Consider the following 25,310-nt stretch of genomic DNA (forward strand, 5'->3'; position numbering starts at 1 on the left):
GATGCATGGACAAATACAATAAATGTTCTATAACATACCTCTAATATATATATATTTGGGATTTATAGATATTTAAATATCACGTAAAGGTTATTTCCAACACGAAAAGCAGTAAGATAAAAACAAGGTTTAGCTGTTGAGCCTTTCATGTGGAAGTAGGCAAGGAAGCTAGCAGGAATATAAAGCACAGGAAAACAAAGGACGCAGCAGGTGAGAAAGTGTCCAAACGAAGGGAGATCGTGGGGGAGAGATGTGAAAACTTTTTATTGATAATATAAGAATATGACATATATATTTAAACTATTAGAAGATAGGAATCAAATATCTTTACAATACTATGTTTTGTTTACACATAATTGGTGGTGTCATTAATACGACATAGATCAAGTGTCATATTAAAATTTGCTGAAACAACCAGTTGCAGAAAAATGTTTTGAAGGAAAAGCCTTTCTACTCTCCAAACACAGGCAACAAACAGGTCTGCTGAAGCATGCAAAGCTAAAATGCCGCAGAATCAGAAGTGTTAAAATTAATTGCACACCCACAATTTTCCTTTGGCGCAAGTACAGACAAGTGCACAGGATGCATAGCAGTGTGCTGAAGACCATCGTCTGCGTGACTTCCTTACAGTGGTTTGGAGAAATGATTCGTTTCAAGGGGGGAGAGCCTGATATTTAACTCAACAATGCTGGAGGTTGGGTTCAGAGATGGCTCACCAAATCTGTTTAATTGATTACATTTCATCACCATGTGGAAAAGAGCGTCTTTAGTGGTTGCACATTCCTGCAGTTGCTGAAGTCAATCAAGCTACACTTAAAACACATTTTCACAGACATAAATTGTGCAAGCTGGATAATTTTAAATGGAGTACATCAAAGTTTGTCACTAATTGAAGGAAATTTAATACAGTTGCAATTATTTTTTCTTCCCTTCATCCAGTACTTCCATGATACCCTGTTTAAGGGATTTGATTACACTGAGTCAATATATTTTGCAGGGGAAGAAGCTCTAAATCAAGAGAACAGAATTATACACCACAACACAGAGTAAAATGTATAGATTTCCTTTTTTGTGGAAAGTATTAAAATCATTAGACATTCTATACAATAGTTATGCTTAGATCATATTTCTATTGCTGCAAAATCATCTCTAGCAAGCACAAAACTTCAGGTTAATATTTGTAATGACAAGCACTGGCCAAATATATTTTATACATTTTTTTTTTACTCTGCAATCAAACTGCTGTACAGGAATATTTGTCATTTTTAATTTTCATTTTATTGAAAGTACTCATGCAGGAATATATGCAAACATCGAATCTCAGTTAAAGCAAACTGTTTTAAAGAATCAGAGCACAGTTTAAGTTTGATCTGTGTGCACACTACTACTTCTAATACTAGTGACATTTAGTTTCAGCATGAACAGCACACCCAAAGTCTTTCTTTAGATTAAAATGTCTGTGGTTCGAATTAGGTCTTGCTTCCATTTACAAACCACCAGGGGTCACCCTCTACCTCTTTGTCTACGGGATTTCTAGACCTGTATTTGAGCTTTTTCTGACTTTACAGATATCCAATGCAATGCATGGAAAGTATGTTATTACATGAACAAGAACATGCCTTTTACAAATTACTTTACAAATGTCTCAGATGTTTTCCCACTTTAAAGCTGTGAGATGCAGTTAACAGGGTCTTCTGTTGGAAGCATTAAACTGACAGTCTCTCCACATCACACTGACAGATCAGTTACTTCTTACACCTCCATGGTTTACATGACATCTGTACTCTGAAATGTCTAGAGCAATAACCACGATGATTATATCAAATGCAGCTTTTTGCACCTGCTAAACACTAAAATAGCTACAGGCTGACAGTAGCTATATAGAACTGAAATGTAGAAAACACCTTTGAAATGCTCCAGCACTGAGTAGAAACCCAGAAGAACTGGAATCATCAATATTCCCACTGTAGTGACTGGGCAAATACTATTCCTGTTTCTAATGTATGTGTTATGCACAAGTGAGGTTGTCAGTTTCCATGGAAACTGGGGAAATGTGTGAAAAGGATACTGTCACAACCTTCCGGTCAGCATTGAAGGAAATATGACAATGTAGAACTCTATAGGGACTGTGTGCTCATCACTGCTGAAGCTACTATTCTTCTGAACTCATAACACTGTTTAGACAGACGTAACAGTGGAGCATCAAAACTACATTTATAAACTGTGGTGTACTTAAAATAACTCAGTTCTTTCTTGTTCAAAGAAAAAGGCTACTAGTATTGAAGTGATTTCGTTAAACGCACCCCAGCATATTGATATTCACAGACAAGCTTGAATAATTATGCAAAATGTGAATTTTACATGCAACCTCTCTGTGAACCAATCTCGCATAACACTGAATTGGAAAGCACAAAGTCTATTATGGCTCAGGCTTTGGCATGTGAAGAAAAAAAAACTTGAAAAATTCCAAGCTCAGAAATGGTTTACCAAACAAAAGCACAATGTATGCTCATTGGACAGGGACAGTGCTTACATAACTCTCCTTTACTGATGGTGGAAGAAAATTAACGGTTGCATAAATTCCTGGCCTGTCCTGAAGAACTAACATACCACTTTCTTTTTTCATATTTCCAAAATAAATGAAAAAGAAAATAGCTGCACTTACTATTTATTTTCAAGTTTTCATCCTACAGTTCCAAAGGAAAGTTAAACTGCTGACATTGCAAAGGCAAACTAGACTGCTAATCATATTTATAGAAACTCAACTGTTAAAATTATAAAGCCTTTTTCACCTTTGTCTTCTTTCTCTAAAGCAACCCACTTTAGGGAGAAAGAATTACTAAATGCATAATTTCCCAATCTGACATAACTCTGTCAAATATATTTGAAAAGTATTAGTGTGATTTCTGGATTTCACTATAATTTAAAACCCTTTTTGGTATTAACAGTTTTTGTCAATTTTAAAGGCTAATGTTTCTTTTTGGGAATTATGTCTATTGGTAAATCTATGCTTTAAAATTCAAATATACCTGAAAAAAGTATCCTATGTCCTTCTACCAAGAGAATATAATGCAGCAATGATAATGTAAAAGCAATTCAAACGTTAGCATTTCTATCTGTATTTCTTAATTCATTCATGTTTATTTCAGTTTGTTTCAAGTCCACACTTTTTAAGCTACACTGTTGAAGTTAATACTATGTACCTTTAAAAAGTATGTCAAAGATAGTTTAATCTGGAAAGGAGTTTTTCCCCAATAGAAGCTTCATAAGAGTAAACATGCCCTTTCAACACCAGCATTACAGTGCAGAATAAATTTAGTCAGTCCTACTGGACCCACCTGCGACTCAGATCAGAAGGTTATATGAAATGACTTATGTGGCACAAAACACATCCTGAAAACTCCAGCAGCTAGGAGTGCTGGCATCAGCCAAGATCTGTTTTGCAACATGACAGCATCTTGGAGATGCACAATGCAATGTTGTGGCCTGCATGACAGGTCTGTTCTAAAGTTGGGACTGCTCTCTTCAAACTGTCTACCCATAAAGGCCAGCCTTCTTCCTGTCACTATCCTGACGGAGCTGGGTCACCTTGGCCAGATGGCAACATAGCACAGTAGGAAGACAAATGCAATCGCCACCAACCCAACCCTTGACAAGTCTGCCCTTTTCATCCTCAAGGACTGGGAAGAGAATGAAAGGAGACTTGAATCCAGAAATACAGCACTTCAAAAAGTTTATATGTTTGTTACATATAAGAGAGGTTTTTAAATACCATATACCATAGAAAATACATGATAAACATGCCTGTTATTTTTTTCTTTTGAATGGGTATATTTTGCTGAAAGTGCTTAATCAGGAAAGAAATGTAACATAAATTTAGACAAAAATAGGTGCATCATTTGGTAGCAGTTAAAGGTACCATGTTAAAAACGTATTAGCTTATTACTTATTAAAATGAGCAGACTACACCAAAAGTCAAATGAGATTCCTAGTATACAACTGCAGGCTCTTACAGAGGCCATGACTCACTGGCACTGGCAAAGACTGTTTGCATATCAGTATACTGTGGCAAGTGATTGTTACGGCAGTTGAAAATGCAGACAGACTTGGCTAGAGGTTGCTTTTGAAGTAGAGGTGAACCTTCCTCGTCTGCCAGTGGCAGGCTAACATCGTGTGAGAAAACCGGATCATGGTGTCACATTGCTGAGTGAGTCTGCTTATGATCAAAGGCCAGAGGCCCTTCCACCCCAGTGCAGAAGCCTAAGCATCAGGCTTTGTTACTAAACTAAAAGAGGGGTTAATATGCAACAGAACTTCACATCAGACACTAAATAAACCCACAAAGGCAAGGGGAGGCATCTTGTCCACGTCTGGAAAAAAAAACACTTCCACACTCATGCAAGCACACAGAAAAAAAAATTTACTCAAAATCTTGTGAAATTGGATTTAGGACTTGTCAATAGGACCAGTACACAAACTGAACTGTGGGGCAACTGAAAGCATCAAAACTATCAGAGCTCTGTCACAATAGGTGACTTCCTTTAATGCCTGTGAATCACTTTAAGAAAATTACTGGTAAAGCTATTGTTTGAAAAAAGTAAGCAGCACTACACTTGCTTAAGACAGTTTGATCTTTCCAATACATAGCTAGTAAGCTTTGTAACTCGAATACAGGAATTCATTTTGCATTTCAAATGAAGCACAGCTGTTTGAATTTGTAATGATATCAACAATATACATGTAGATTTTTGATTTTCCACTTGCACACTTTCAAAACATTTCAATTAAACACACTGAATGCACTGTTAATATGTGCATAGATATAAAATTAACTGTCATGCCAATTACTTGATTGAGATCAAATCTTCTTTGTTTAATTAGACTCTTGTATTTGAGTAACAAACTAGGGGAGAGGTGCATATTTATATACTGATAAAGCACAAAGCCTGTATGACACAGAAATAAAACATATCAAATATATTTCGGAAATAAACTTCTGTTTTTTTACCCTAAAAATAAAGTGCAAGAACAAATGACCTCTACCATTCAATACTACTTTGAGCTGTAATGGAAAGACAGAACACTACAATTAGTGGAATGGATGCTGTGATTAGTAGTATAAACAGATGAAACTTGAAATACAGGGAAGCCAAATCATTTAAAAGTCAATAAATATTTCATATCAATACAGAACTTGATCAAAAGTCAGTGTAAGATTCCAAAACAAGATCAATATGATTTCTTGAACCAGGTTATTTGGGGTTATGAATGTATATTGTTTAATACTGGGCTATGTAGCAGGCACAGACAAAAAATAACATGCAAGATTCCTAAAACAAATGAAAATCAGATTAATTCCCCTATTGCCCATATTCTAAGGTTTGAACATCACAGTATAATAAGTTGGATACAGACACCACAGTTCTAAGATAAACACATTGCATTTTTCTAAAAATCAGAAATGAAACCAAGAAACCAAGAAGTCTTCTCTTTAACATATTGAATTGACTTGAGTGTATTTTTCCTGCTAAAAATGTATTACATTTTACGGTTACCTTGATTGCCCAAGAAAAAAAAAACATTGGGAAGATAAACACTGAGAAAGAATAAAATGATGAGATTGTAATGAGCCCTAAAAGTCCTTAAAAATGATAGCTGTCCAATAGCAACAGTACACATAAAAGAAACTCTCATTACAAAGTTTTCACCAATTCTTCTATATCTTACAATTGAGGATTGATAAAGAGGTACATCCTTTTATTTCAATTTAACACATCTAGAGCCATGTGTAATGTTGGTCATGACAGAGAGGGTCTGAAATATCCTGTTTGACAGAATATTTTAAATAAAAGTCACCTTAGTTGCCAAATGAACTAGACAAATGACACACAGATCCTTCAAAACTCAGGTTATTGGTAAATGAAATTATTTTTGCTGCCTTTAAACTGCAACCTCTGTGTTGTTACAGTTTAGATATTTGGTTTATTAGGACTTATTGGGGTCAAGTTCATAAGACTAATTTTATCCAGTCACATGTGAATAAAGGGGGAGAAAAATATAAAGGTAACCATTTACTTTCCCAGAAAGACTGCAAAGTCGGCATGGCTAAAAGTGCATAACAGCTCACCTTATTCTTTATATGTAGTTAAAATGAGAGGATATGTTGTAGACACAGCAATGTGCCAATAAACAACAATTAAATCACAGTGTTTCAACTTCATAAGATTTTCATTAGAGAAATCCCAGCAGGCTGTATTTCAGTAAACTTGCAAAATACATCACAGTCAATTAGGACTGCTATTACTTTCCATCTTCATTCCAACTGCTCAGATGAGCAGACCAACAACTGAATGTCCTGAGCAAGAACGTGTAATTGAGCATACAGAGCTTTCAGCTGTAAGTCTCACACACTGTAATCCTATACTCCTTAGGTCTGGAAGAATTTAAGAAAGAGAAACGATCACATTACACACCCCCCCCCCCCAAAAAAAAACTACAAATCAAAACCTCATGCTACTTTAAAAGCCCATGAAGTCACACTCTAATCCCAGTGTGCAGCTTTCAAATAATCCCACTAAACTGGAAATGGATATACCTCATGGAATAGTTAAAAGGGGGGATGTTTGGAAGATTATGGAAGAACCAGAAGCCAAATGAATCATTCTGGCTTTGGTGCATCTCTAGCATGAATGGACCAGTTATGTTAGTGTCCCTTTAACTTTCTCATACACGCCATTCCACTTTGTGTAGTACCAGTCACCTACATCTTCAGTCATCTGAAGATGCCCTTTGTTTTATTCAATTTCTCATTTCATCTAGAGAAACAAGATGCAGAAACACTAAACATCCATGCATGGGATCGAAACAACAAAAGTAATCCCCCTATCTGCTGGCAAATTTTCTTGTGGATAGAATGTAGACTATTTTAGGCTTTTGATGGGGAAAAAAGGACATTGTACAAATTACACAGACTGCATTCTCAATACCACCCGTCATAACATTTCTCAGAATTTAAAGGTGATTTTCAAATCTACTACTTCTGTTGTAAAACTATAAAACAAATACAAATTATGAGGATGGCCATGAAATCAATAAAACATGTTACAATTTTACAGTAAGGCTAAGGCTCTTTTTCTGTTTTAAGTGAGTCTTTTACCTTTAAATAATATAGCACATTTATATTCTACACAGAACATTGAGATGGGAATTTATAGCAGTCCAATAAGAACAAGAAACTTCATCTAAAGATACAAACTGGTAGTAATTGGTACGAGAAAGATAACTGACAGTCATGGCTACACAGACAACACAATTCTAAGCTAATTTAAATAAGCCAGTTCTTGTGACTCCACTGTGGGCAAGCACGAAGGGGGAGCAGGGCTCGGGAGGAGGCACACCCACCGTGGTGATCGTCAGAGGAAGACTGGCCAGGCGACGGCTGGGAGGGCTGAGGGGAGGCTTCTCCGCCGTCTGCAGGGGGGCTGCTATTGAGCTGACCTACCGGAGGGGGCCATGGCAAGTCCTTGATCACTTTAATCTCTACTGTAAGCAGTACAAGTCCGCAGCACAGGAGGGAAGCACCACAAGGCAAAGAAAGAGAGAGGGGGGGAAAAACAGAGAGAGAGAGAGTATGATGAGAAAGGGAAAAATCAGCAGCCACAGTGAGTGCGGAAAGGTCACAGTTAAACTCGGAGGAGACAGGAAAGGAGGGAGGCTTGTGAAGAGGCTGCTTCAAGAGGAATGGACACTTCCACATGAGAGCAGGTCTCGTCAGTGTCAGTCCAGAGCTCCACTAGGCATCACACCATAGAGTCTGCCATGAGGAGCTGGGTCTTTCACAAGCCGCTCAAGCTTTGTTGAAGTCACATGGATTCAATTAATGTATTTAAATTCAAATAAACTCTTAGGCACATAAGAATAACTTGCAATTAAGCAAAAAGGTCTGAAAAGCCTAAATTGTTTAGTTCTAATTTATCTCTCTGAAAATGGTGGCAGTTGGAACACTGTGTGAAGTGCCCATAAACTCTCGAGCCCTGGATGCACTGTTGGAGCCAGATTGCTGAGCTGCACAATTCCATGGTAAAAACAGCGAAGATCAGAACCATGTGAAATTCTCGAGGTTTTCTTTACTGTCCCCATAGCACGACTTCATTATGCCTAGACACTGCACTTTTCTTTAAATATACAGCTTTTGAAAGCAAACTAGTATTTAACAGAATTTCCTTAATGGCTTGTTCACATCTAATCAAAGAGGTCTGGAGTGTAAATCTTTTGCTGTTATGCCAGCAGAATAACATTTAACAGGGTACGCACAGCTAAATTTAAGTTCAAATCTGGGCATGGAAGGCAAACATTTTCAAAATGTTTTAGTTAAATTAGGTAATAAATAAATACATTTCACATTCTTTTTTCACTGTTTTCATGTCTATGTAAGAAGGTAAAAATGAAATACTGGAATCTGAAAAAAGGCACTCATTATTGAAATGTAAATGAAAGTCACAAAAAGTACTCTCAACTTCTCCACAATTTCATGGAAAAGAGAAAAAAGAAAGCATATCATTAACTTGTCATTAAAATCTACAGATAGTTCTAATTCTATTATTCCTTTAAGCGAAGGGATCTGTCATTGAAGAAAGGCACATAGAAGGCATTTGCTTTCGGCTGGACAATTGTTACAGTACATTAACATTTACATTTGCATTCTGTAAAAAAACAAACAAAAAGATTTTTGGAAAAAGGTGAAAGGCAAGAAAGGTGAACGTAGATTAAATCCGGTTGGGAAAGCAACATATTTCAGGACTATAATGCTATAATTCCCTTTCCTCAAAGCTGTGGCAGTAAATAGGCTGAATTAGAGCGATGTTAAGGTCAGACTACCATGCAGTTGGTTGTTCCGACAGCAAAACTAATAAGCATGACAGTAGGGTAAGCTGCTCGCAGCAAGGCATTTAATGTTAATACACATTTCCCTCTATAGAGTACAGTGTAATTATTTTAGAGAATAACAATGCATTGCAATGGCCCCTACTTCCCCTAAGGAAGCCCGATTTCAATTTATATAGGTCAAATACAGTTTTAAAGAGGCCTCTTTTACAAACAAATGAACTTAACACTATAAGAAGATGCTTAAGCTTTTTAAAATATTGCTGTGTACCTTAGAACACCTTATCATTTAAAAACAATTGACCAATTACCGCATGCATTATAAAGGTCTTTATGTGGTAAAAAATTATATGCATTGCCTTGTACTTCCTCCATAATTAAACAATAGTGCTCCAATACGTTATTTATGCGAGACTGGTTAAAAAAACAAAACCCAGAAATAGATTCACTGGCAAAAATAAAGGTTTTGCATCAGTGCCCTATGAAATTAAATATTCCAAAATGGATTACCACCTTCAAAACTAAGAAGAATTAAAGCTGAGAGTGCAAAAGTACAGCAATGAGCACTGAATGCAATTAGTGAAGACATTAAATTTGTCAAACCATTGTGCGCTTCTGTTACAAGATCAAAACAGGTAAAATATATGCATGTGTAACAAAGGTGTGTACTCTTAAAACAGACCTTGAAAACCACACAAAATACATGCGATGTTTCCCTGACAATACTATTCCTAAAGTTATAATTCAGGGCTTTTAGGTGCAGTATATGTTTTTGCTAGTAGTTTATGCAAGACACTTATTGTGATGACATAACGGTCAGCACAGCAATGCCCAGCGTGTGTTCTATATTTTAAGTAGGTCATTCCCAGCTGTGGGGGATCAAGAGTGAAATTAAAATAATTACAACTACTTTCAAAACCATTACAGAACCAAGTCATGTTAAATTATAACAGCTGAGATTCAGAGCAGTTTTTGGTGACAAGTCTTGTAAATTCAAAATGCTTAGCATGATATACGTGTTGGTCAACTATCAAAACTCAGCTCTAAAAAATTAAAGTCTATTATGCTTCCAGACAATAAAACAAGTCAACTTAAAATTAAATCACATCATCAAATCAACTTTTTCAGTCTGTTGTATAAAAAGTAAATACTGCCTTATTAATTTGAGAGAAATAAAATGATTTAGGAGAGGCAATTGAGATGTAACTGGCTATAATGGATGTAAAATTCCGTAAATAAAGATCATATAGATCAAATAAAAACATAAGAAATCTGAAAGGACATTTACATACAGTGATCCCCATGTAAAAAACTAAGTACACCCCATGAAAAGGTGAGTTTTTCCCAACATATTTGCATGTATGGATATTTGATTTTCATTTCAACAACATTGATAGATATAAGTGATCTCATTTAACAAATAACAATGAAAATTATTGTTTGCAATCATTTATTCAACAAAAATGTCAGAAATGCAATTGCCTGCTGTGGAAAAAATAAGTAAACCCCCTAGCTTCAGCAGCTGGTGTTGCCCCCTTTGGCAGAAATCACTTTTTGTAGGCGTTTCTTGTAATTGTCTACCAGCCTCCTACATCCACTTAGAAACATTTTTGCCCACTCCTCCTTACAGAACTCCTTCAACTGTGTGATGTTCGAGGGCTTTCTTGCATGTACTGCCCGCTTCAAGTCCCCCCACAGCATTTCTGTGTGGTTAAGGACTGGGCTTTGACTTGGCCATTCCATAACCCTCCATTTCTTCTTTTTGAGCCATTCTTCTGTGGATCTGCTTGAGTGTTTTGGGTCATTGTCTTGTTGCAAGGTCCACTTACGGTTCAGCTTCAGCTTTTTGACAGATGGCCTCACATTCTTCTCAGGTACTCTCCGGTACAATGTGGAATCCATGGTTGACTCTATGATGGCAAGGTGGCCAGGTCCTGAGGTAGAAAAGCAGCCCCAAACCATAATGTTTCCACCACCATGCTTTGGTATGAGGTTCTTTTGGTCAAAGGCAGTTTTTGGTTTTCACCAAACATGACATCTGGCATTGTGGCCAAACAGCTGTACCTTTGTCTCATCCGTCCAGACCAATATTCTAATAGTCCTGATTTTCACCTAGGTGCTGTCTGGCAAACTTCAGACGTGCATCTATATTCTTTTTTGAGAGCAGAGACTTCTTCCTTCTTGACCTCGCGAGTAGGGCAAAGTTGTGCAGTGTCTATCGGATGGTTGATTCGATGCACTTTGACATTGACTAGGGCAAGACTGGTCTGTAAATCTATTGACGTTATCCTGAGGTTCTTGGAGACTTCCTGCTGGATCTTTCAGTCAGCTCTTGGGCTGAGGCTGAATTTGGCGAGACAACCTGGCCTGGATATATTGCCAATGGTTTGAAATTTTCTCCATTTGTAGATGATCCTTCGGACAGTGGAGTGATTGACTACAAATTGCTTGGAAATGGCTTTAAAACCCTTCCCAGACTCATAGGCATCAACAATCTTTCTTCTGAGGACCTCAGGGAGCTCTTTTGATCTTGGCATGATGTAGCCACACACCTCAAATGCTAAGACCAAACCAGACTACAGGTTTCTGATGTTTATATAAGGTAGTGCCCTCCAAGTTACCCTCTAGTTCTAATCATTTGCACCTGTTTTGGTGCACCTGATTCTAATTTTAGGCATTTGATGCAATGATAAAGATAGGGCTGAACTAACTTTTTCCACACAAGGAAATTGCATTTCTGTTGATTTAAATAGTAAAAATGAGTGCAAAATGTAATTTTTCTAACCTAGATCACCTTTATCCATCAGTATTGTTGAAATGATGATCAAATATCCTTTTGTCCACAAATGTAAAAAAAGACCAACCTTTTCATGGGGTGTACTTTTTCACACACTGTATAACATAAAAGCAAAGAATAAAAGGCAAGTTTCAGCTGTGGAGCCTTCATCAGGCATCTGGAGCTGTGCGTGAGGATAGAGCCCACAGTTGAAACATACCGTTTCACACTTCTCATTTTCAGCGTGAAATTAACCTCTACCTGTTTCTTTGCATATCGCAGTTCCCCTGTTTAAATTAAAAAAGGTAATCTAAAACCATTGACAACTGAATTGATCCACATCCAAATGTTTTGTTTTTTTCCCCCCAAGGGCAGCAGTGCCTATCATTTTTAACACATATATGAAAGGGCACAATGTCTCCTATTGTCAAATTTGTCTTTATCTTGTCCATACCACATTAATTTCGCAGAGATTTGGGAACCTCTTGAAAAGGAGAGTTTCGTCTCAGGGGGTTGGTCCTGACAAGCACATTTGGAAATAAACAAAGAAGAGTCTGATGAAAGCACATCTGCTCTGCTGTTGTTTGCAGTATGAATCAACTGGGCACGTGACTTGCTCCTCTGTTTTGGCAGCACTTCACAAAGCACGTCCTCTAATGGGTTTTTCTGCCAGCTGAAGCAAAATGGTTAGCCTTTGATTAATTGAAGCCCTATTGAGCGAATGTCTTTATTACATCTTTTCTGAGGTTGATGTTCACGTTGAAACCAAAGACAGCCTTGAAATGGAGAAGGTATCTTTATTTTTAAAAGCAGACTGCGGATCCACAGCATGTATTGTTTTTTGTAGTTATTTCTCAGTATAATCACAATTTTTATTTTAATTACCAGGTTATAATTAAGTGATAGCTAAATTTAAAACATTGTCCATAAATTATATAAAAACTTATTTGACAGCATTTAATACATTACAAGCATACTCAAAATGCTTCTCTTTAATCCAAGGACAACTTGTGCTGCATACTGAACAGAACTAATTGGGTTTGTGATCATTTGTTGTCTTGGTATGTGGCTTAAATATTAATCTTATGCAATTTGTCATAATCTCAACTATCCCAATTCACCAATATAGCACAATACGTCTTAATTACGTCACTTTCTTTTATATCTTGCAACCCCAGTAACCAAAACCAGCAGAATTGCATTGCCTAACATTCAAGTCAAAGACTGCTTACTGTATATCAAAAACATGATGCAATGTGAAATTCCTCCCCCTTCTTGTCTCTTAGAAAACAAAAAGTACCAAAATCTATGTAAATACCAAAGATATTTAAATAATGTAATGAAATCTTATATGAGGAAGGGGTGCTGCTCAGAAAATCCATAGTTTATGTGAGTAACCACAGTGTATCTTTGGTTACTCATATTTATAGAGGAATAAGATTTAGGCATTACAGTTCTTAAGTGTTGTGAAGGAATCTTGGGTGAAACAAACCAGTTAGATTGTTTTCACTCAGTTATATTTTCTGTTTAAGTTATTATAATGAAAATACTTTTATTTGACTCTTCGCAGAAGAGCAAATAGTTGACATGGTCAATTCCACTGGCTGGCCATAGGCAGATGGATAGTTAGATTCCACAAGGCCACTAGGGAAAATGGAAATGCTGTCAGCCTATCTGAAGGGAGAGCTGGGAGCCAATGATTCTTGTAAGGCAATGTGTCTGAGCAGAGATAAGCAATGACACCCAAAGCCTTAATGCAGCAGACACAGTTATGCACATGAAAGAAGTATGTCAGGAAGGTTATCAACATGGGAAAATTAAAACGAGTACGGAATGACAATGATGCGAGATTTCATGATTTAAAAGAAGATGAAAGACAGGTGTAATTGAAATGGATGTTCAACCATTATGTGGAACTTTTTTCAGCTATCAAGTGACACTCTAGCAGAAGCCCATTTCGTTCCCCTAGACAATTTAAAAAATAAGCATATAACAGACAGTACTGTATATGGCTGTCCAGGCCTAGAGCTGGCTACCAATGCGTGAAGTAGTTTTGTCTCCTTTCAAGTGTGATTTAGAGTGTACTCTAAATTTACCGAGTGAAATATTATAATATTTTAGGTTGGAAAAACAGAGAAAAAAGTCAGTGAACAGCACATGGCTAAAGATTAAATAACACCTTTGTTTCACTTTGAGGTACTCTTGTGTTTCTGAATGTGTGTAACACATTAAGAGAATAATGTATCCCCCAGGTCTCGGAAAAACAGATAGTTGATACTATTGTGCTGATTGAAAGGACACGTTTTGCTTCATCTTTCTGACTTGTCTCATCAATCATTGATGGATCAGCTGGGGAAAGCACAGGGTCAAACGGATACATGAATCATTAACTCTGCTTGTACAGCACTTCCCTGAACATGACACGAAGACTTCGTAATAATAGAGACAAACATGCACCAAGTTAGTACAAAATGCTCATATGGAAAGACAAAATCTACTGCAGAAGACACTGGATTGAATAAGTGGTTCTGAGATCCAGATCTCCACATGTCCTTGGTTCTATCATGTCTTTGAAACATTTGTGCTTTTTATGGTTTGATCTCGTCAGTCTACTGAAGGTTTTAATTCAATAATTACACAAACATACCACATCTACATAAAAATACAAATTTACATCTGAACAAGTATTCTACTCAAGCTCAGCTTAGTTTGTACAGTACCACATATTAGAAAGGTCATTATTTATACTGGTAGTAAAAATGTAATATTATGATAAGGTCCACTTTCACTAATCACTTGGCTGCTTTGTCAATTTTTGAAAAAGCTGTTGCCATTCGAAATAAGATCCAAGAGCTATTGCAGAAGTTAATGATATGATCTTCTGGGATTGCAAAGAGAATATTTTTAAGCAGGAAAGCAATGGAGAAGAACCCAAGAGTAAAACTATTTGTTTTAGCAGAGGCATAGAGGAACACAAAAAATATTACGAAATGATACTCATTGTGTTTTGGAAATTTGGGGTGTTTGTACAATTGCATCTGCCCAGCTGCTGAGCTCTATGGATAGGTGATGATAACCTGCTCTTACTTAACCTGGTGGGAGAGGTGGATATGTGATACTGAGAAATGACAGCCATGCTGCTTGCTGCGATAACCTCAGTTTAACATCTGACTTTAAAGCCCTTCTAGTGATTCCTGTACAGGCTCGCTTTCTGCCTCTGTCACTCCATATCTGTCATAAACAGCAGTCGCTTGGCACCAAGTGAAGACAGCTCCTCTGTGCTGAAATGGAATCTGACCAAGACCTGTACTCTTGATAAAGATAGGCTGCTCAAAATGGTACATCTGCATTTCTGTTATAGACAAAATGTACAAAATAGTATAAGAGAAGCTTTATCTAAGAACAATGTCTTCAGGCAAGCATAGTTCCATGTATTCTATCATTTAAGTGATCCTGATTGTGCTATTTAATTGGGTGATACCAAGAATTACTGAACTCTGAAGTAGCTTATACTGTACATACCAACCACTAAGTATACCAAAGACACTGAATAGTGCTCTTATTTCACAAAGCTAATTGTTGTAATCCAAAATTTACCTGAAGCATTAATTGGAAATTCTACAGAGTTTACCTGTAATCTACCTGTAATGGAAAAAAACAAGTTTGGAAACCCATGGGTCTCAACAAAATCTAGCAAGTTTTTTGTAGATTAACTGAATAAGTGATACATGGAAAGTTTATTAAGTATTATCATGCTTAAGAATGTTGGTTCAAACTTGTTTCTTGCCAACAGATTTTGCCATATTTTTAAATACCATATTTTCATAATTGTATGAAAGCCAACTTTATTAGAATTTGGATTTACAGGCTGTCTAAACTGCAGGGGTCCTGAGCAGAAAAAACTATATTACAGATAAAGATTGCCAATAAAATTTCTTGCATGTGCAACAAGATTAAAGAGGATAAAAAGAAGCTATACCAAAACAAATTCCAAAAAGTTCCTGCTCTAATGAATAATTAAAGTGAAGATGGGAGATGCCTTTTTTTGGTATGATACATTATGTTGCTTTCAACCATTGTCAATATCACTGCTTTTAAAAAATAAAATCAATTAGGAGCTCAACATAAAATGTATCATGAAATGAAGAATGAAAACTATTTTTAACAGATGCTTTTCAAGTTCCTGTTAAAAAGAAAACAGCGAAAGTGAACATATGGGCTAATTTATCAAATTTACGCAAGTACAGTATGCATTACAGTAAGGTTAGATACACAGACATTGTAAAACAAAGGAAAACAGCTGCTGATTAAATGACAGATAAGGAGAACAGTATAGCAGATCAAATCAGAAAAGGGACATTAGATTTTCAAACTAACTTGTGAGTTCTTTGGCACACTAAAGCTGACAAGAGATTGTTGTAGCTTGATTTCACATTCCATGCAGCCTCCAGAAAACATATTTAATCCTGATTTGTACAGTGTCCTATTTATGTTAGGATATCAGTACCGTGCTAGTGCTTTCATGCTTCTTAGCAGAGTGGATGAGTTCAGACAGATTCATAAAGCATGTCCTTGTTTTCTATCTCTCTTTTCCCCCATTATGCATTTTGTCACTATAACTTAAAATAGCACAACTGGCATCTACATTCTTAAAAGGAGAATTCAATGATACTTAACAATATTAGCTTATTAACAATTATTTAGATTGTGCAAAATAATTAGAAACTTTACCCTATAAAATGTTTATTCAGGTCTAGGACTCTAAAAAAGAAAATACAAGACATTTTGTAGATTATTGAAACAAAGAAAATTCTTCAAAGGTCCTTTTTCTTTAAATTTCTGTACATATTCAAGTAGATCACTTTTATGTGAAGATTTAATTAAAAATAGTATCTCCTTTCTTTATCCAGCAGATGAGCCTGCGTAATTATACAAAGCACTGTCCTGGTTTTCATCCCTGCTTCATAAAGATGCTTTTAAAATCTGCATTGCTTCCAGCACGTATCAGAGACATGCTGACAGGCTCACTTGCTCCAGTCCGCAGTAATTATTCTGCGTAGTTACAAGCCACCACAGAGTGCAATAGTGAAATGAAAACTGCCTATAGTGGAGACAATAAAACTGCTTTAATAAATTCATTCTGAAATCAGACTGGCACTGGCCTTTATAATTGATTTCTACAAAACACTGAGAAATGCGATTATAAATGCAGGCAGAAAAAACAGACAGACAGATGGGCTCACACACACTCCTATGTACCTGTGTGGGCTTTAGAGACGTTGTCCTCTTTTCTCTCCCAAGGCTCAGATCCAATGCAAGTTACAGCGCCCCCGTAGCTAATGCAGTTATAACAAAGCAGAGCTGTTCAAGGAAAAAAAAATGACAAAAAACCTTTCAGTGATTTAAATGTCAAATCCCATATTAAATTAATCACTGAAAGGATTTTTTTTAAATCTCATTCCCAAAAACAGACCTCCTTTGTTATGGCTGCATTAGCCACAGTGGCTCATCTCTCAATAGAGATGAAGGTGTTTTTTCTAATCTTGGGACGCTGACTGAAACAGGTATACAGAGATGCACATAAAGTGTCTTTTATATCTCAAATGCCTCCACTAATATTTAATTCTCTTCTCATGATCTGCCATCATCAAAGATATAAATTTCTCGATAATGTAGTGACAGAACACAAACACAAGTATATACACAAGCACAGATGCACACACAGGACTCATAGCTTCCAAGACTGAGATTGAGGCTGGACATATTTTTTTGTGTGTTTAGTCTCTTTCACTGGCACCTAGCTTTTACCGTTTGTACCTGCAAATGCCTTTGATATTCTGTCCTTCTTCCACTCCCAGGGCTGATCGTACTCCTCAGGTGGTCGCTCGTCGTCCTGGGGCAGACGGCTTTCTCTGGGAGGACGAGAGCCTCCTCGCTCAAGGTCCGAGTCACTGCCATTCTCTGTTGGCTCATAAGGAGTATCGTAGAGGTGCAGCTGCCTAACTGGTCCATCCTTTGGGCCTCTGCCTCCGCGTATTTCTGAGGAAACAAAGAGCAGTCCATTAAACACATACCCTCATGCTTTAACACCGAGTCAAAAGGTGCCTTAAATTCAAAACCTTTAAAATGGTCTTTGTGGTCAGAAGCATGTCAGTTGTAAAGTTCTGCAGCAATTAAATGCTTTGGTAAAACATAGAACAATGCATTATTATTAATCCTGTGTCTTTTCACAGGGAACATTCTCAGCACACTTTCCAAAGTAGTCTAAAGTAATGTACAGTACATACACCATATAGAATGAGTACAAAAAAACAATAAGGTTGGTCTACAGGGAAGTAGTAGGTATAGGAACAGCTACTCTGATTCATGCAAACTATAAACCAGTAAGTTCATTAGGACTTGTGAATTTTACCTACTTGAAAACATCAGTTGATTAGGTTCTAGCTGAAAAGCGGACCTAATCAGCTTTAGCATGCCCTGTTACATATGGATTGAAGCAGTGAAGGATAACTTAAGCGAAGTATTCTGCAGCAAATTCCACATGAGAATTGGGATGAAATCTTTAATTGCTTCCAAATGCATGAGTGGGTCTTAGAAGGACAAGGTGGGCAGTGAGGACTTTGTGACACTATGTTTTCATGCAAGGCAACACTAAGGTCTAAACTAAAACACTATCAGTGCTCACCTCAGAATATGCCATGAGCTTTTAGTATGGGAAGACAAAATTGTCATTTTTAAACACTGACCAGAAATATGGTGTGGGTACAGGATCCCAAACAGATCTTGACAATTGTTGCTTAAAACAATTACCCAGTAAAGTGATCCTGCTCTCAAAAAGGCACTTCTACAATAATAATGGTAAAAGCAAATTTTTCTGGAAGTGAGTGGGGGGTGGGCGTTGACTATTGCCTGTGGCTATACACCTGTGAGTGCAAGTCAGAGCCTGTGTGAAAGGAAAGTTGCAGTAACCGCATTTCTCAAAAGGGTTGAAGGAATTTCCGGATGTTGAAAACCTACCCAGTACTGTTGTTCTATTAAGATATTTATATGACATTGAGGACCTTGTTACTTTAATACTATGTATATGATATTATAAACACATGATTGCATGTCACATTCTTTTTCAAATTCAAACCAAGCAAAAGTCTTAATATAAAAATAAATCCTGAGATGTTTTACTACAAAAAAATACTATGGTTCGCAACATTGCACACGTTAATGACAATTTACATCACTGTCTTTTGCAAGAGGTCACACAAAGGGGACAGAAGGCACGAACAAGAAATTGTATGTGCTATAAATTTCTTAAAAAAACCTAGAATATTAAATTGATAGCTTCATTGTGGCAGAGCTGGACCGCAGTGGGATTTCTGGTTTGAGGCCTAGTGATGCGCTCCCGCTCAAAAAGGTCATAGGATGCAGTGAGTATGACAAGTAGGTATACTTGTTTTAAAATTATAGAACACTGGATTTGAGGTAAACAGTTCATTGGAAAAGGCCTTGAACAAGGAAGAAGACAACAAGTCAAAGATAACAGTAAATGGTTAAAGGAATGGATTAAGCAATATACTGTAGGTAGGAGGTTTTTTTGGCTGAAGTGAAAGATATTCAAATAAATGGTTCTCTCGTTTAGGTGCGTGGTGAAATCTCCTGGACACTGCTGTTATCCTTGGATTTGACATTAAATGTAACGCATCAGTTCGCACATGCAAAACAAGTTTCCAATTCATTTTAAAACACTCCCCTAAATCCAGAGCATGGAGGCCCTTTTCCGCTACATTTAGTTCAGTCATGCATATCCGTACCAAGGCAGCTCATCACATGGTAATGTAATGTTGAAAATGAAATATTATGCCACAGCACTGTGTGTAATTGCTTTAAGCACAGGGAGTCTCATGAAAAAGAAGTGTTCGTTCTAATCTAGATAACCCAAAGGGATCAAAACCTTAAAGCAATCCACAGAACCAAACACCTTTGATCTCCTACTAAAGTCAAAAAACCCTACGATCCTGGAAAGATATGCATCAACCTGCTAGTGAAAGGATCAACAGTTAAAAAGGTCAATGAAAGAAAATCAAACCTATCCACAGAGGAATGAAGGGAAGTCGAGGTGTGATGGAGCCTGGAAGAAGTAAATCTTGCTTGGAGGGAACTTTAATTGGGAACACGCTGCCTTAAATAAATTGCTGAAGGAGATTAGAGCCCCAGCAGGTTGCTATTCAACAAGAGCTCCTTTTGTGTGTAAATTAGCAGCAGGCTGTGAGAGCTGCAGAAAGCTGAGCCCCGTTGATTCTGGGCACGTGGCTCCTGTAATCGGACAGCTTTGCTGCCCAGGAGGAACAGAAGCCCTCTCATTGTTGGCGTCCGCGTCACAGTGGCTAAGCCATGCTTCAGAAGATTAACGGGGTCATAACATGTCTTCCCTCTCCTGTGATCTCCTCAGCTGGCAAAGGTCAGTGGCTTTTCCCTACTGTTCTCACAAGAGACCGGATGTACTAGTTCCTCTCTATAATAAAGCCCGTAGTGTTTCAGGAATTCTATCCCCTGGTGAAACCTGCACAATAGTACAAACTGCAGCTTCTCTCCCCCAGAACTGCCGCTGTCAATCAGATGGTTTATTTATTATTCCAAATGATGGATTTACTTCAAGAACATGTACTGATGGCACAATGAATTAAATTGTTCCCACAAATCGGAGAAAAAAAAACATGCACAATTGGTCAGGTCAATACAGTTTTTGAAAGCTTAACAAAGCTTAATTTCTTTTTTTTTATTTTGGATCTTACCATTAAAGATCTTCTCGATCTTTAAAAAAATCTCTATAAACATCTGTCCAATGCCAACAGGACAACTTTAATGCACAGTTTTATTATTTTAAAGTAGCATTAATTGAAAAAATACAGATATTTATATTTTTTTCCCCCAAGAGTTACTTTGCTTTTAAATTTTATATTGTACAGAGTACAATATACATTTTAGAAGCAAAGAGCAGGTGGGTTTTGTCATGATGGTACATGAACCCAAACATCACAACTGATCCTTTATTTTTACTGAATGTTTCACTGGACAAATAATCATATACAAGAGCTCAATGTTGAACCCAATAGCTCAATTTCAAAACGTCTGTCTCCATACGAAAGTCTATCACAATATAAAAATGCTGTACAAGAAGTTATTTTTTGAATTCTTCAAACTTTAAAAATAAAAGAAAATCACCAGCATTAAGAATTATGATTATTTTCCAAACTTACAAAATTAAGGAAACAAACACTAATGACAAGAGCTGCAACATTTATTGCAGATATTAAATATTGTGAATATCATGTATACAGTACATCTACAAATGTTCATTAAGCAGTCAACTTTTCTGTTTTCTCCTTTCAAAAATTCCTGTGAGCATAAAAAGGAGCTGACACTGGGGAAGATTAATGAGGTAACCTTTAGGTCATGTTGTGACTTTTTTCACTGTTTTGTTGAAACATTGTCATGCTGTCTTTGGCTTGTTAACAGATGGGTATGCGGGTTGTCAGAAATTAACAGAAAACGGAAAAAATATTTTTGTATTCAGAGTAGATATATACCAACGTTACACTACAAAACATGTTTTGACCAATATACCTAAAGACGGATACTTCAAATTAAAAGCTAAATGCACAAGTGAAAAATATTGGATTGGAGTTAATTACTTAAATACAATGATCTCATCCCATTTAATCGATTCTGGTATGCAAGACAGTTCAAGACAGTTGTTCCTGTACTTTAAATTACTTCAAAGGCTACATTTGTTAAGCTTGTATGTAGTTAACACTGACATGCTGCCCGAGGCCTGACATACTTGAAGCTTTTAGACCTGAGTGCACAGTATGAATCAAGGTTGTGAGGAATCAAGGCAATTACTTTAGCATTCCACAACAATTCTCCCTCTGACAAAATCAGAAATGCAATATGTACGCAGTGAATATTTTTCCCTGTTGTATACATGGACACGATCTGCAGGAAGTTTTGCAGTCAATATATTCTTTTTCTTAATAAAGCCGTTGCAGTTTTGAGTTTTGTCATGATGGCACATAAACCCAAACATCACAATTATAGTGTCCTGTATTGTTACCGTTTCACTGGACAAACACGCATATAGCTCAATGCTGAACCCAATAGCTCAATTTCAAAAAGTCTGTCTCCATACAGAAATTTCTCAAGCAATTTTCAAACCTCCTTTGGCTGTTCAGTTATTTTAACCTATTTAAGAAATTGTGACGATGTATTGCGACTCGGCTGCATCTCCTCCTTCCCACTAGACCATTCACCATTTTTTAATTAACAGCCCACCACCCAAAACACAGATCTCACTACAGATATAACCTTTACAATTTTCCTTGAACTCAAACAATTTCCACTAGTATTACTGTGTCACCATAACTCAGTCCTCTCCCAGCTCACAATTCCACAGTTTATACATCTGTCATAGCTCTGTCTAGGTAAACCCTATTTTTAAACCTGTATGTAGTTCAGTATTTAAAAATAGGTCAAAACAAACATTTTAGCCCGTCCAAACATTTCAGTCTTTCCATTAAACAGCCAATGTAAGAAAAAGTACTAAAATGCTGTTTCAAAGTTTCTTGCAGGTTTATGTTGTTTTTGCAGTTCTATTTCTCTACATATTAGACAAGTTTGCTTAATTAGAACTTCAGTAGCAAAGGTCAATACTTTTCATTTACTTTATGTCTTGTGAGCACTGTACTTCTTCAGTCATCAATTTGAGTCTTGACACCTCAAGAAGGAAGCTGATTTGCATTCTGTATAATGGCATCTACTATCCACTGGTACAGTACCTCTAATTTTGCTCTACATAGTATTACTTACTCCCAGCCCTTGCTATAGTAACTTCATGGAGGACTTGGCATACTGCCAAAGAAATGAGGCCTAATGAATGTGAGTTAACGAAGAGTCGTTCGCATCCCTTTTGTATTTGTGTAGTCATTCACGTATCCATGCATTTTCAGCTGGCTAATAACCTTGTTCTTTCAAAACTGAAATGAGAGACTGTAAGCAAGATGGTAGTGCTTTCTCAGACGACTGCAGAATATATAAATTAAAGCTGGGACACAGTGAAAGTAGGAAATTAAAAATATATATATACCATGATTAGAAAGCAACAATCCACTCTTCAAATACTCTTTGGCAGTGATTGCAGCGATACTGTAATAGTTTGTTACTTTTTGAGATTATAAAAACAAACAGCAAAGAACACAAATGAGTTTACCACAATGAAAAATACATTTGTTTTGCATGTTTCTATATATTTTGAAAGTATTTTTTCCCATTACGTTACACATGAACACATGTTTTTATTTTATGTTCTGGGTCAACTACAGAATTAAAAGTGATTTAACTGTCAAAGATATGCAAATATTATACATTTTATAGAAATGTCTAAATATGGAGACTATTTTATGCACATTTAAAAAACACAACTGAACGTGATGTTTTGTTCGACATTCATAAGACTTTTGCTGTTCTTGAGTGTTTCGCAGTTAGAATAAAGTTCCTAGTTTTAAAAATCGATACTTGTTCTGTTTTTGGGGAAATGTGTGGGTCACCGAATGTTACTTTCTCAATCTGAATGAGAACAGTTAGTCAGCGTCTTTGCATCATTAATCACACTAGGATACTGTAGCATTTACAGAATTCACTATGAAAGTGTAATTCAGAAATGGCATTGACTTATATTGCCGTTGCTACATTCACAATATGGCAGAGTGGTGCAAGTCCATTAAAAGCATATTAATATTTAATAACACCCAAGCTGGTGTAGTGATAAGTGTATGAACACAAATGGTTTCAATTCAGCTGTGCGATCTTAGATCATATAATAAATAAGTTACAGTTTCATGACTTTGCGATTATAAACAGCTTTATGATGCACATGACAAACCCACCATTCCATATTTTTTATGTCTGGGTTAAATATAAAGCAATATTTATAATTTAACGAATGCACTAATGCAAAAATACTCACACCTTTTAACAAAGTATATTTGATTTTTTTTCTCTCTGTATCATGCCAGGTCTGCTGAAAAGAGGTCAAGAGAGGTCAAGATTTTCTTGAAAACAATTGAAATCCTGAATTGTGAACATGGTAATAACAACAACAACTGCTTACACTTATACTCCACCACCAATGTGCAGCCCCACCTGGATGATGCGACGGCAGCCATAGTGCGCCAGAACGCTCACCACACACCAGCTCTCAGTGGGGAGGAGAGCAGAGAGAATGAACCCAATTCATAGATGGGGATTATTAGGAGGCCATGATTGGGAAATTTGGCCAGGACTCTTTTTGAGAAATGACCACACAGTCAGGACCTCGGTTTTACGTCTCATCCGAAGGACGGCGCCTGTTTACAGTATAGTGTCCCCGTCACTATACTGGGGCATTAGGACCCACATGGACCACAGGGTGAGTGCCCCCTGCTGGCTCCCCTAACACCTCTTCCAGCAGCAACCTTACTTTTTTCCAGGAGGTCTCCCATCCAGGTACTGACCAGGCTCACACCTGCTTAGCTTCAGTGGGCTGCCAGTTGTGAGTTGCAGGGTGGTATGGCTGCTGGTAAGTAAGGCTTTCTTCAGACCTTTTCTTTATTCAAAGTCAGTGTTGTGACTGACCCCCCATCTCTCTGTACTCAATCTTCATGAAAAAGTATAGAGAAAAATTGGACATCAACAGCTTCTTAAGGGGACTCAGCATGATGGAACACTGCTTGCTGCAATATTAGCTCTCATTCAGAACCACTCATATTAAAAGGCTTCCCTGCATGGCCTGCTGTTAGCCAGTTTTCTGTTAGAGGCCTTGCTGCGGCTGTCTTGGTAGCATTTCGGAATACTTACTTTATACAGATCGTGAGCTTAAGGTTTGTTTAGATCTATGCACTCAACCCAGCTGCCCCCTGTTTGCTTTGCCCCTTGCATCTCAATTACACTCTGTCATTGGGAATGCTTCTTCCATTCACTGACTCAACAGCCTCCAGGCGCAGTGCAATCACCGGCAAGAGTGGAGTGCTGCCTGTTTGTCAGGTTAAATACACAAAGGACAAAGTGAAGGGGGCTGAGTGGGAGATGAAGACAATTTTCCCCAAACAGATTCACCTCTTCAAAGCCCTCTTATTTTTTAACTTTGTGGTTTTACGTTTAATAGCTTTGCTGCTTTGAATCTTGTATTGTTCTACCCTACTATGATTCTTAGCCACCCTTCCTTTCTTAGAAGAAATTGTTCTCCCTCTAGGTTCATCAGTTCTCATCTATTTTTCCCTCATTTCCAAAATAAAATCTACTTTGGATCAGCTCATGCAAAACTAACAAACTAATGCAATATGTGTAGTAAATGCAACCGATTTAACAGTTTCCACAGCAGAAATGTGGGGTTTTGGAAGTCAAATACATTTTGGGTGACACTACACTTGTTTTAAGTATATGTATAGATGTGTAATGCAACAGGCCCCCTTTGGGAAGACATTTTTTATTCAATCTTTTAAATATTGATTTTAAAACAAACCTTTGAGGAGAAAATGTCACCCCACAGTGAACAATGAAAACAACAGTTAGAGTTAAGAAACTCCACTAATTCTGACATGGATTAGTATCCCATCACAGTTCT

At 37.1% G+C, this 25,310-nt stretch overlaps 1 protein-coding gene across 4 annotated transcripts in view; it reads right to left on the minus strand.

Annotated features, from left to right (window-relative positions):
* Positions 1-25,310, minus strand: part of shf (Src homology 2 domain containing F) — a 114,178-nt gene that overhangs the window by 16,106 nt on the left and 72,762 nt on the right. The window contains exons 3-5 of one of the 4 annotated variants that reach the window (XM_088920311.1): positions 17,477-17,698; positions 16,919-17,020; positions 7,402-7,542 (exon numbers count right to left, since the gene is read on the minus strand). In XM_088920311.1, coding sequence (XP_088776437.1) covers positions 7,402-7,542; positions 16,919-17,020; positions 17,477-17,698 — 465 coding nt within the window. The remainder of the gene's footprint in view (positions 1-7,401; positions 7,543-16,918; positions 17,021-17,476; positions 17,699-25,310) is intronic. The other 3 variants (XM_088920312.1, XM_088920308.1, XM_088920309.1) reach the window with 3 other exon arrangements.

The sequence above is a fragment of the Atractosteus spatula genome, chromosome 7, assembly GCF_055471065.1.
Source record: "Atractosteus spatula isolate fAtrSpa1 chromosome 7, fAtrSpa1.hap1, whole genome shotgun sequence".
Lineage (NCBI taxonomy): Eukaryota > Metazoa > Chordata > Actinopteri > Semionotiformes > Lepisosteidae > Atractosteus > Atractosteus spatula.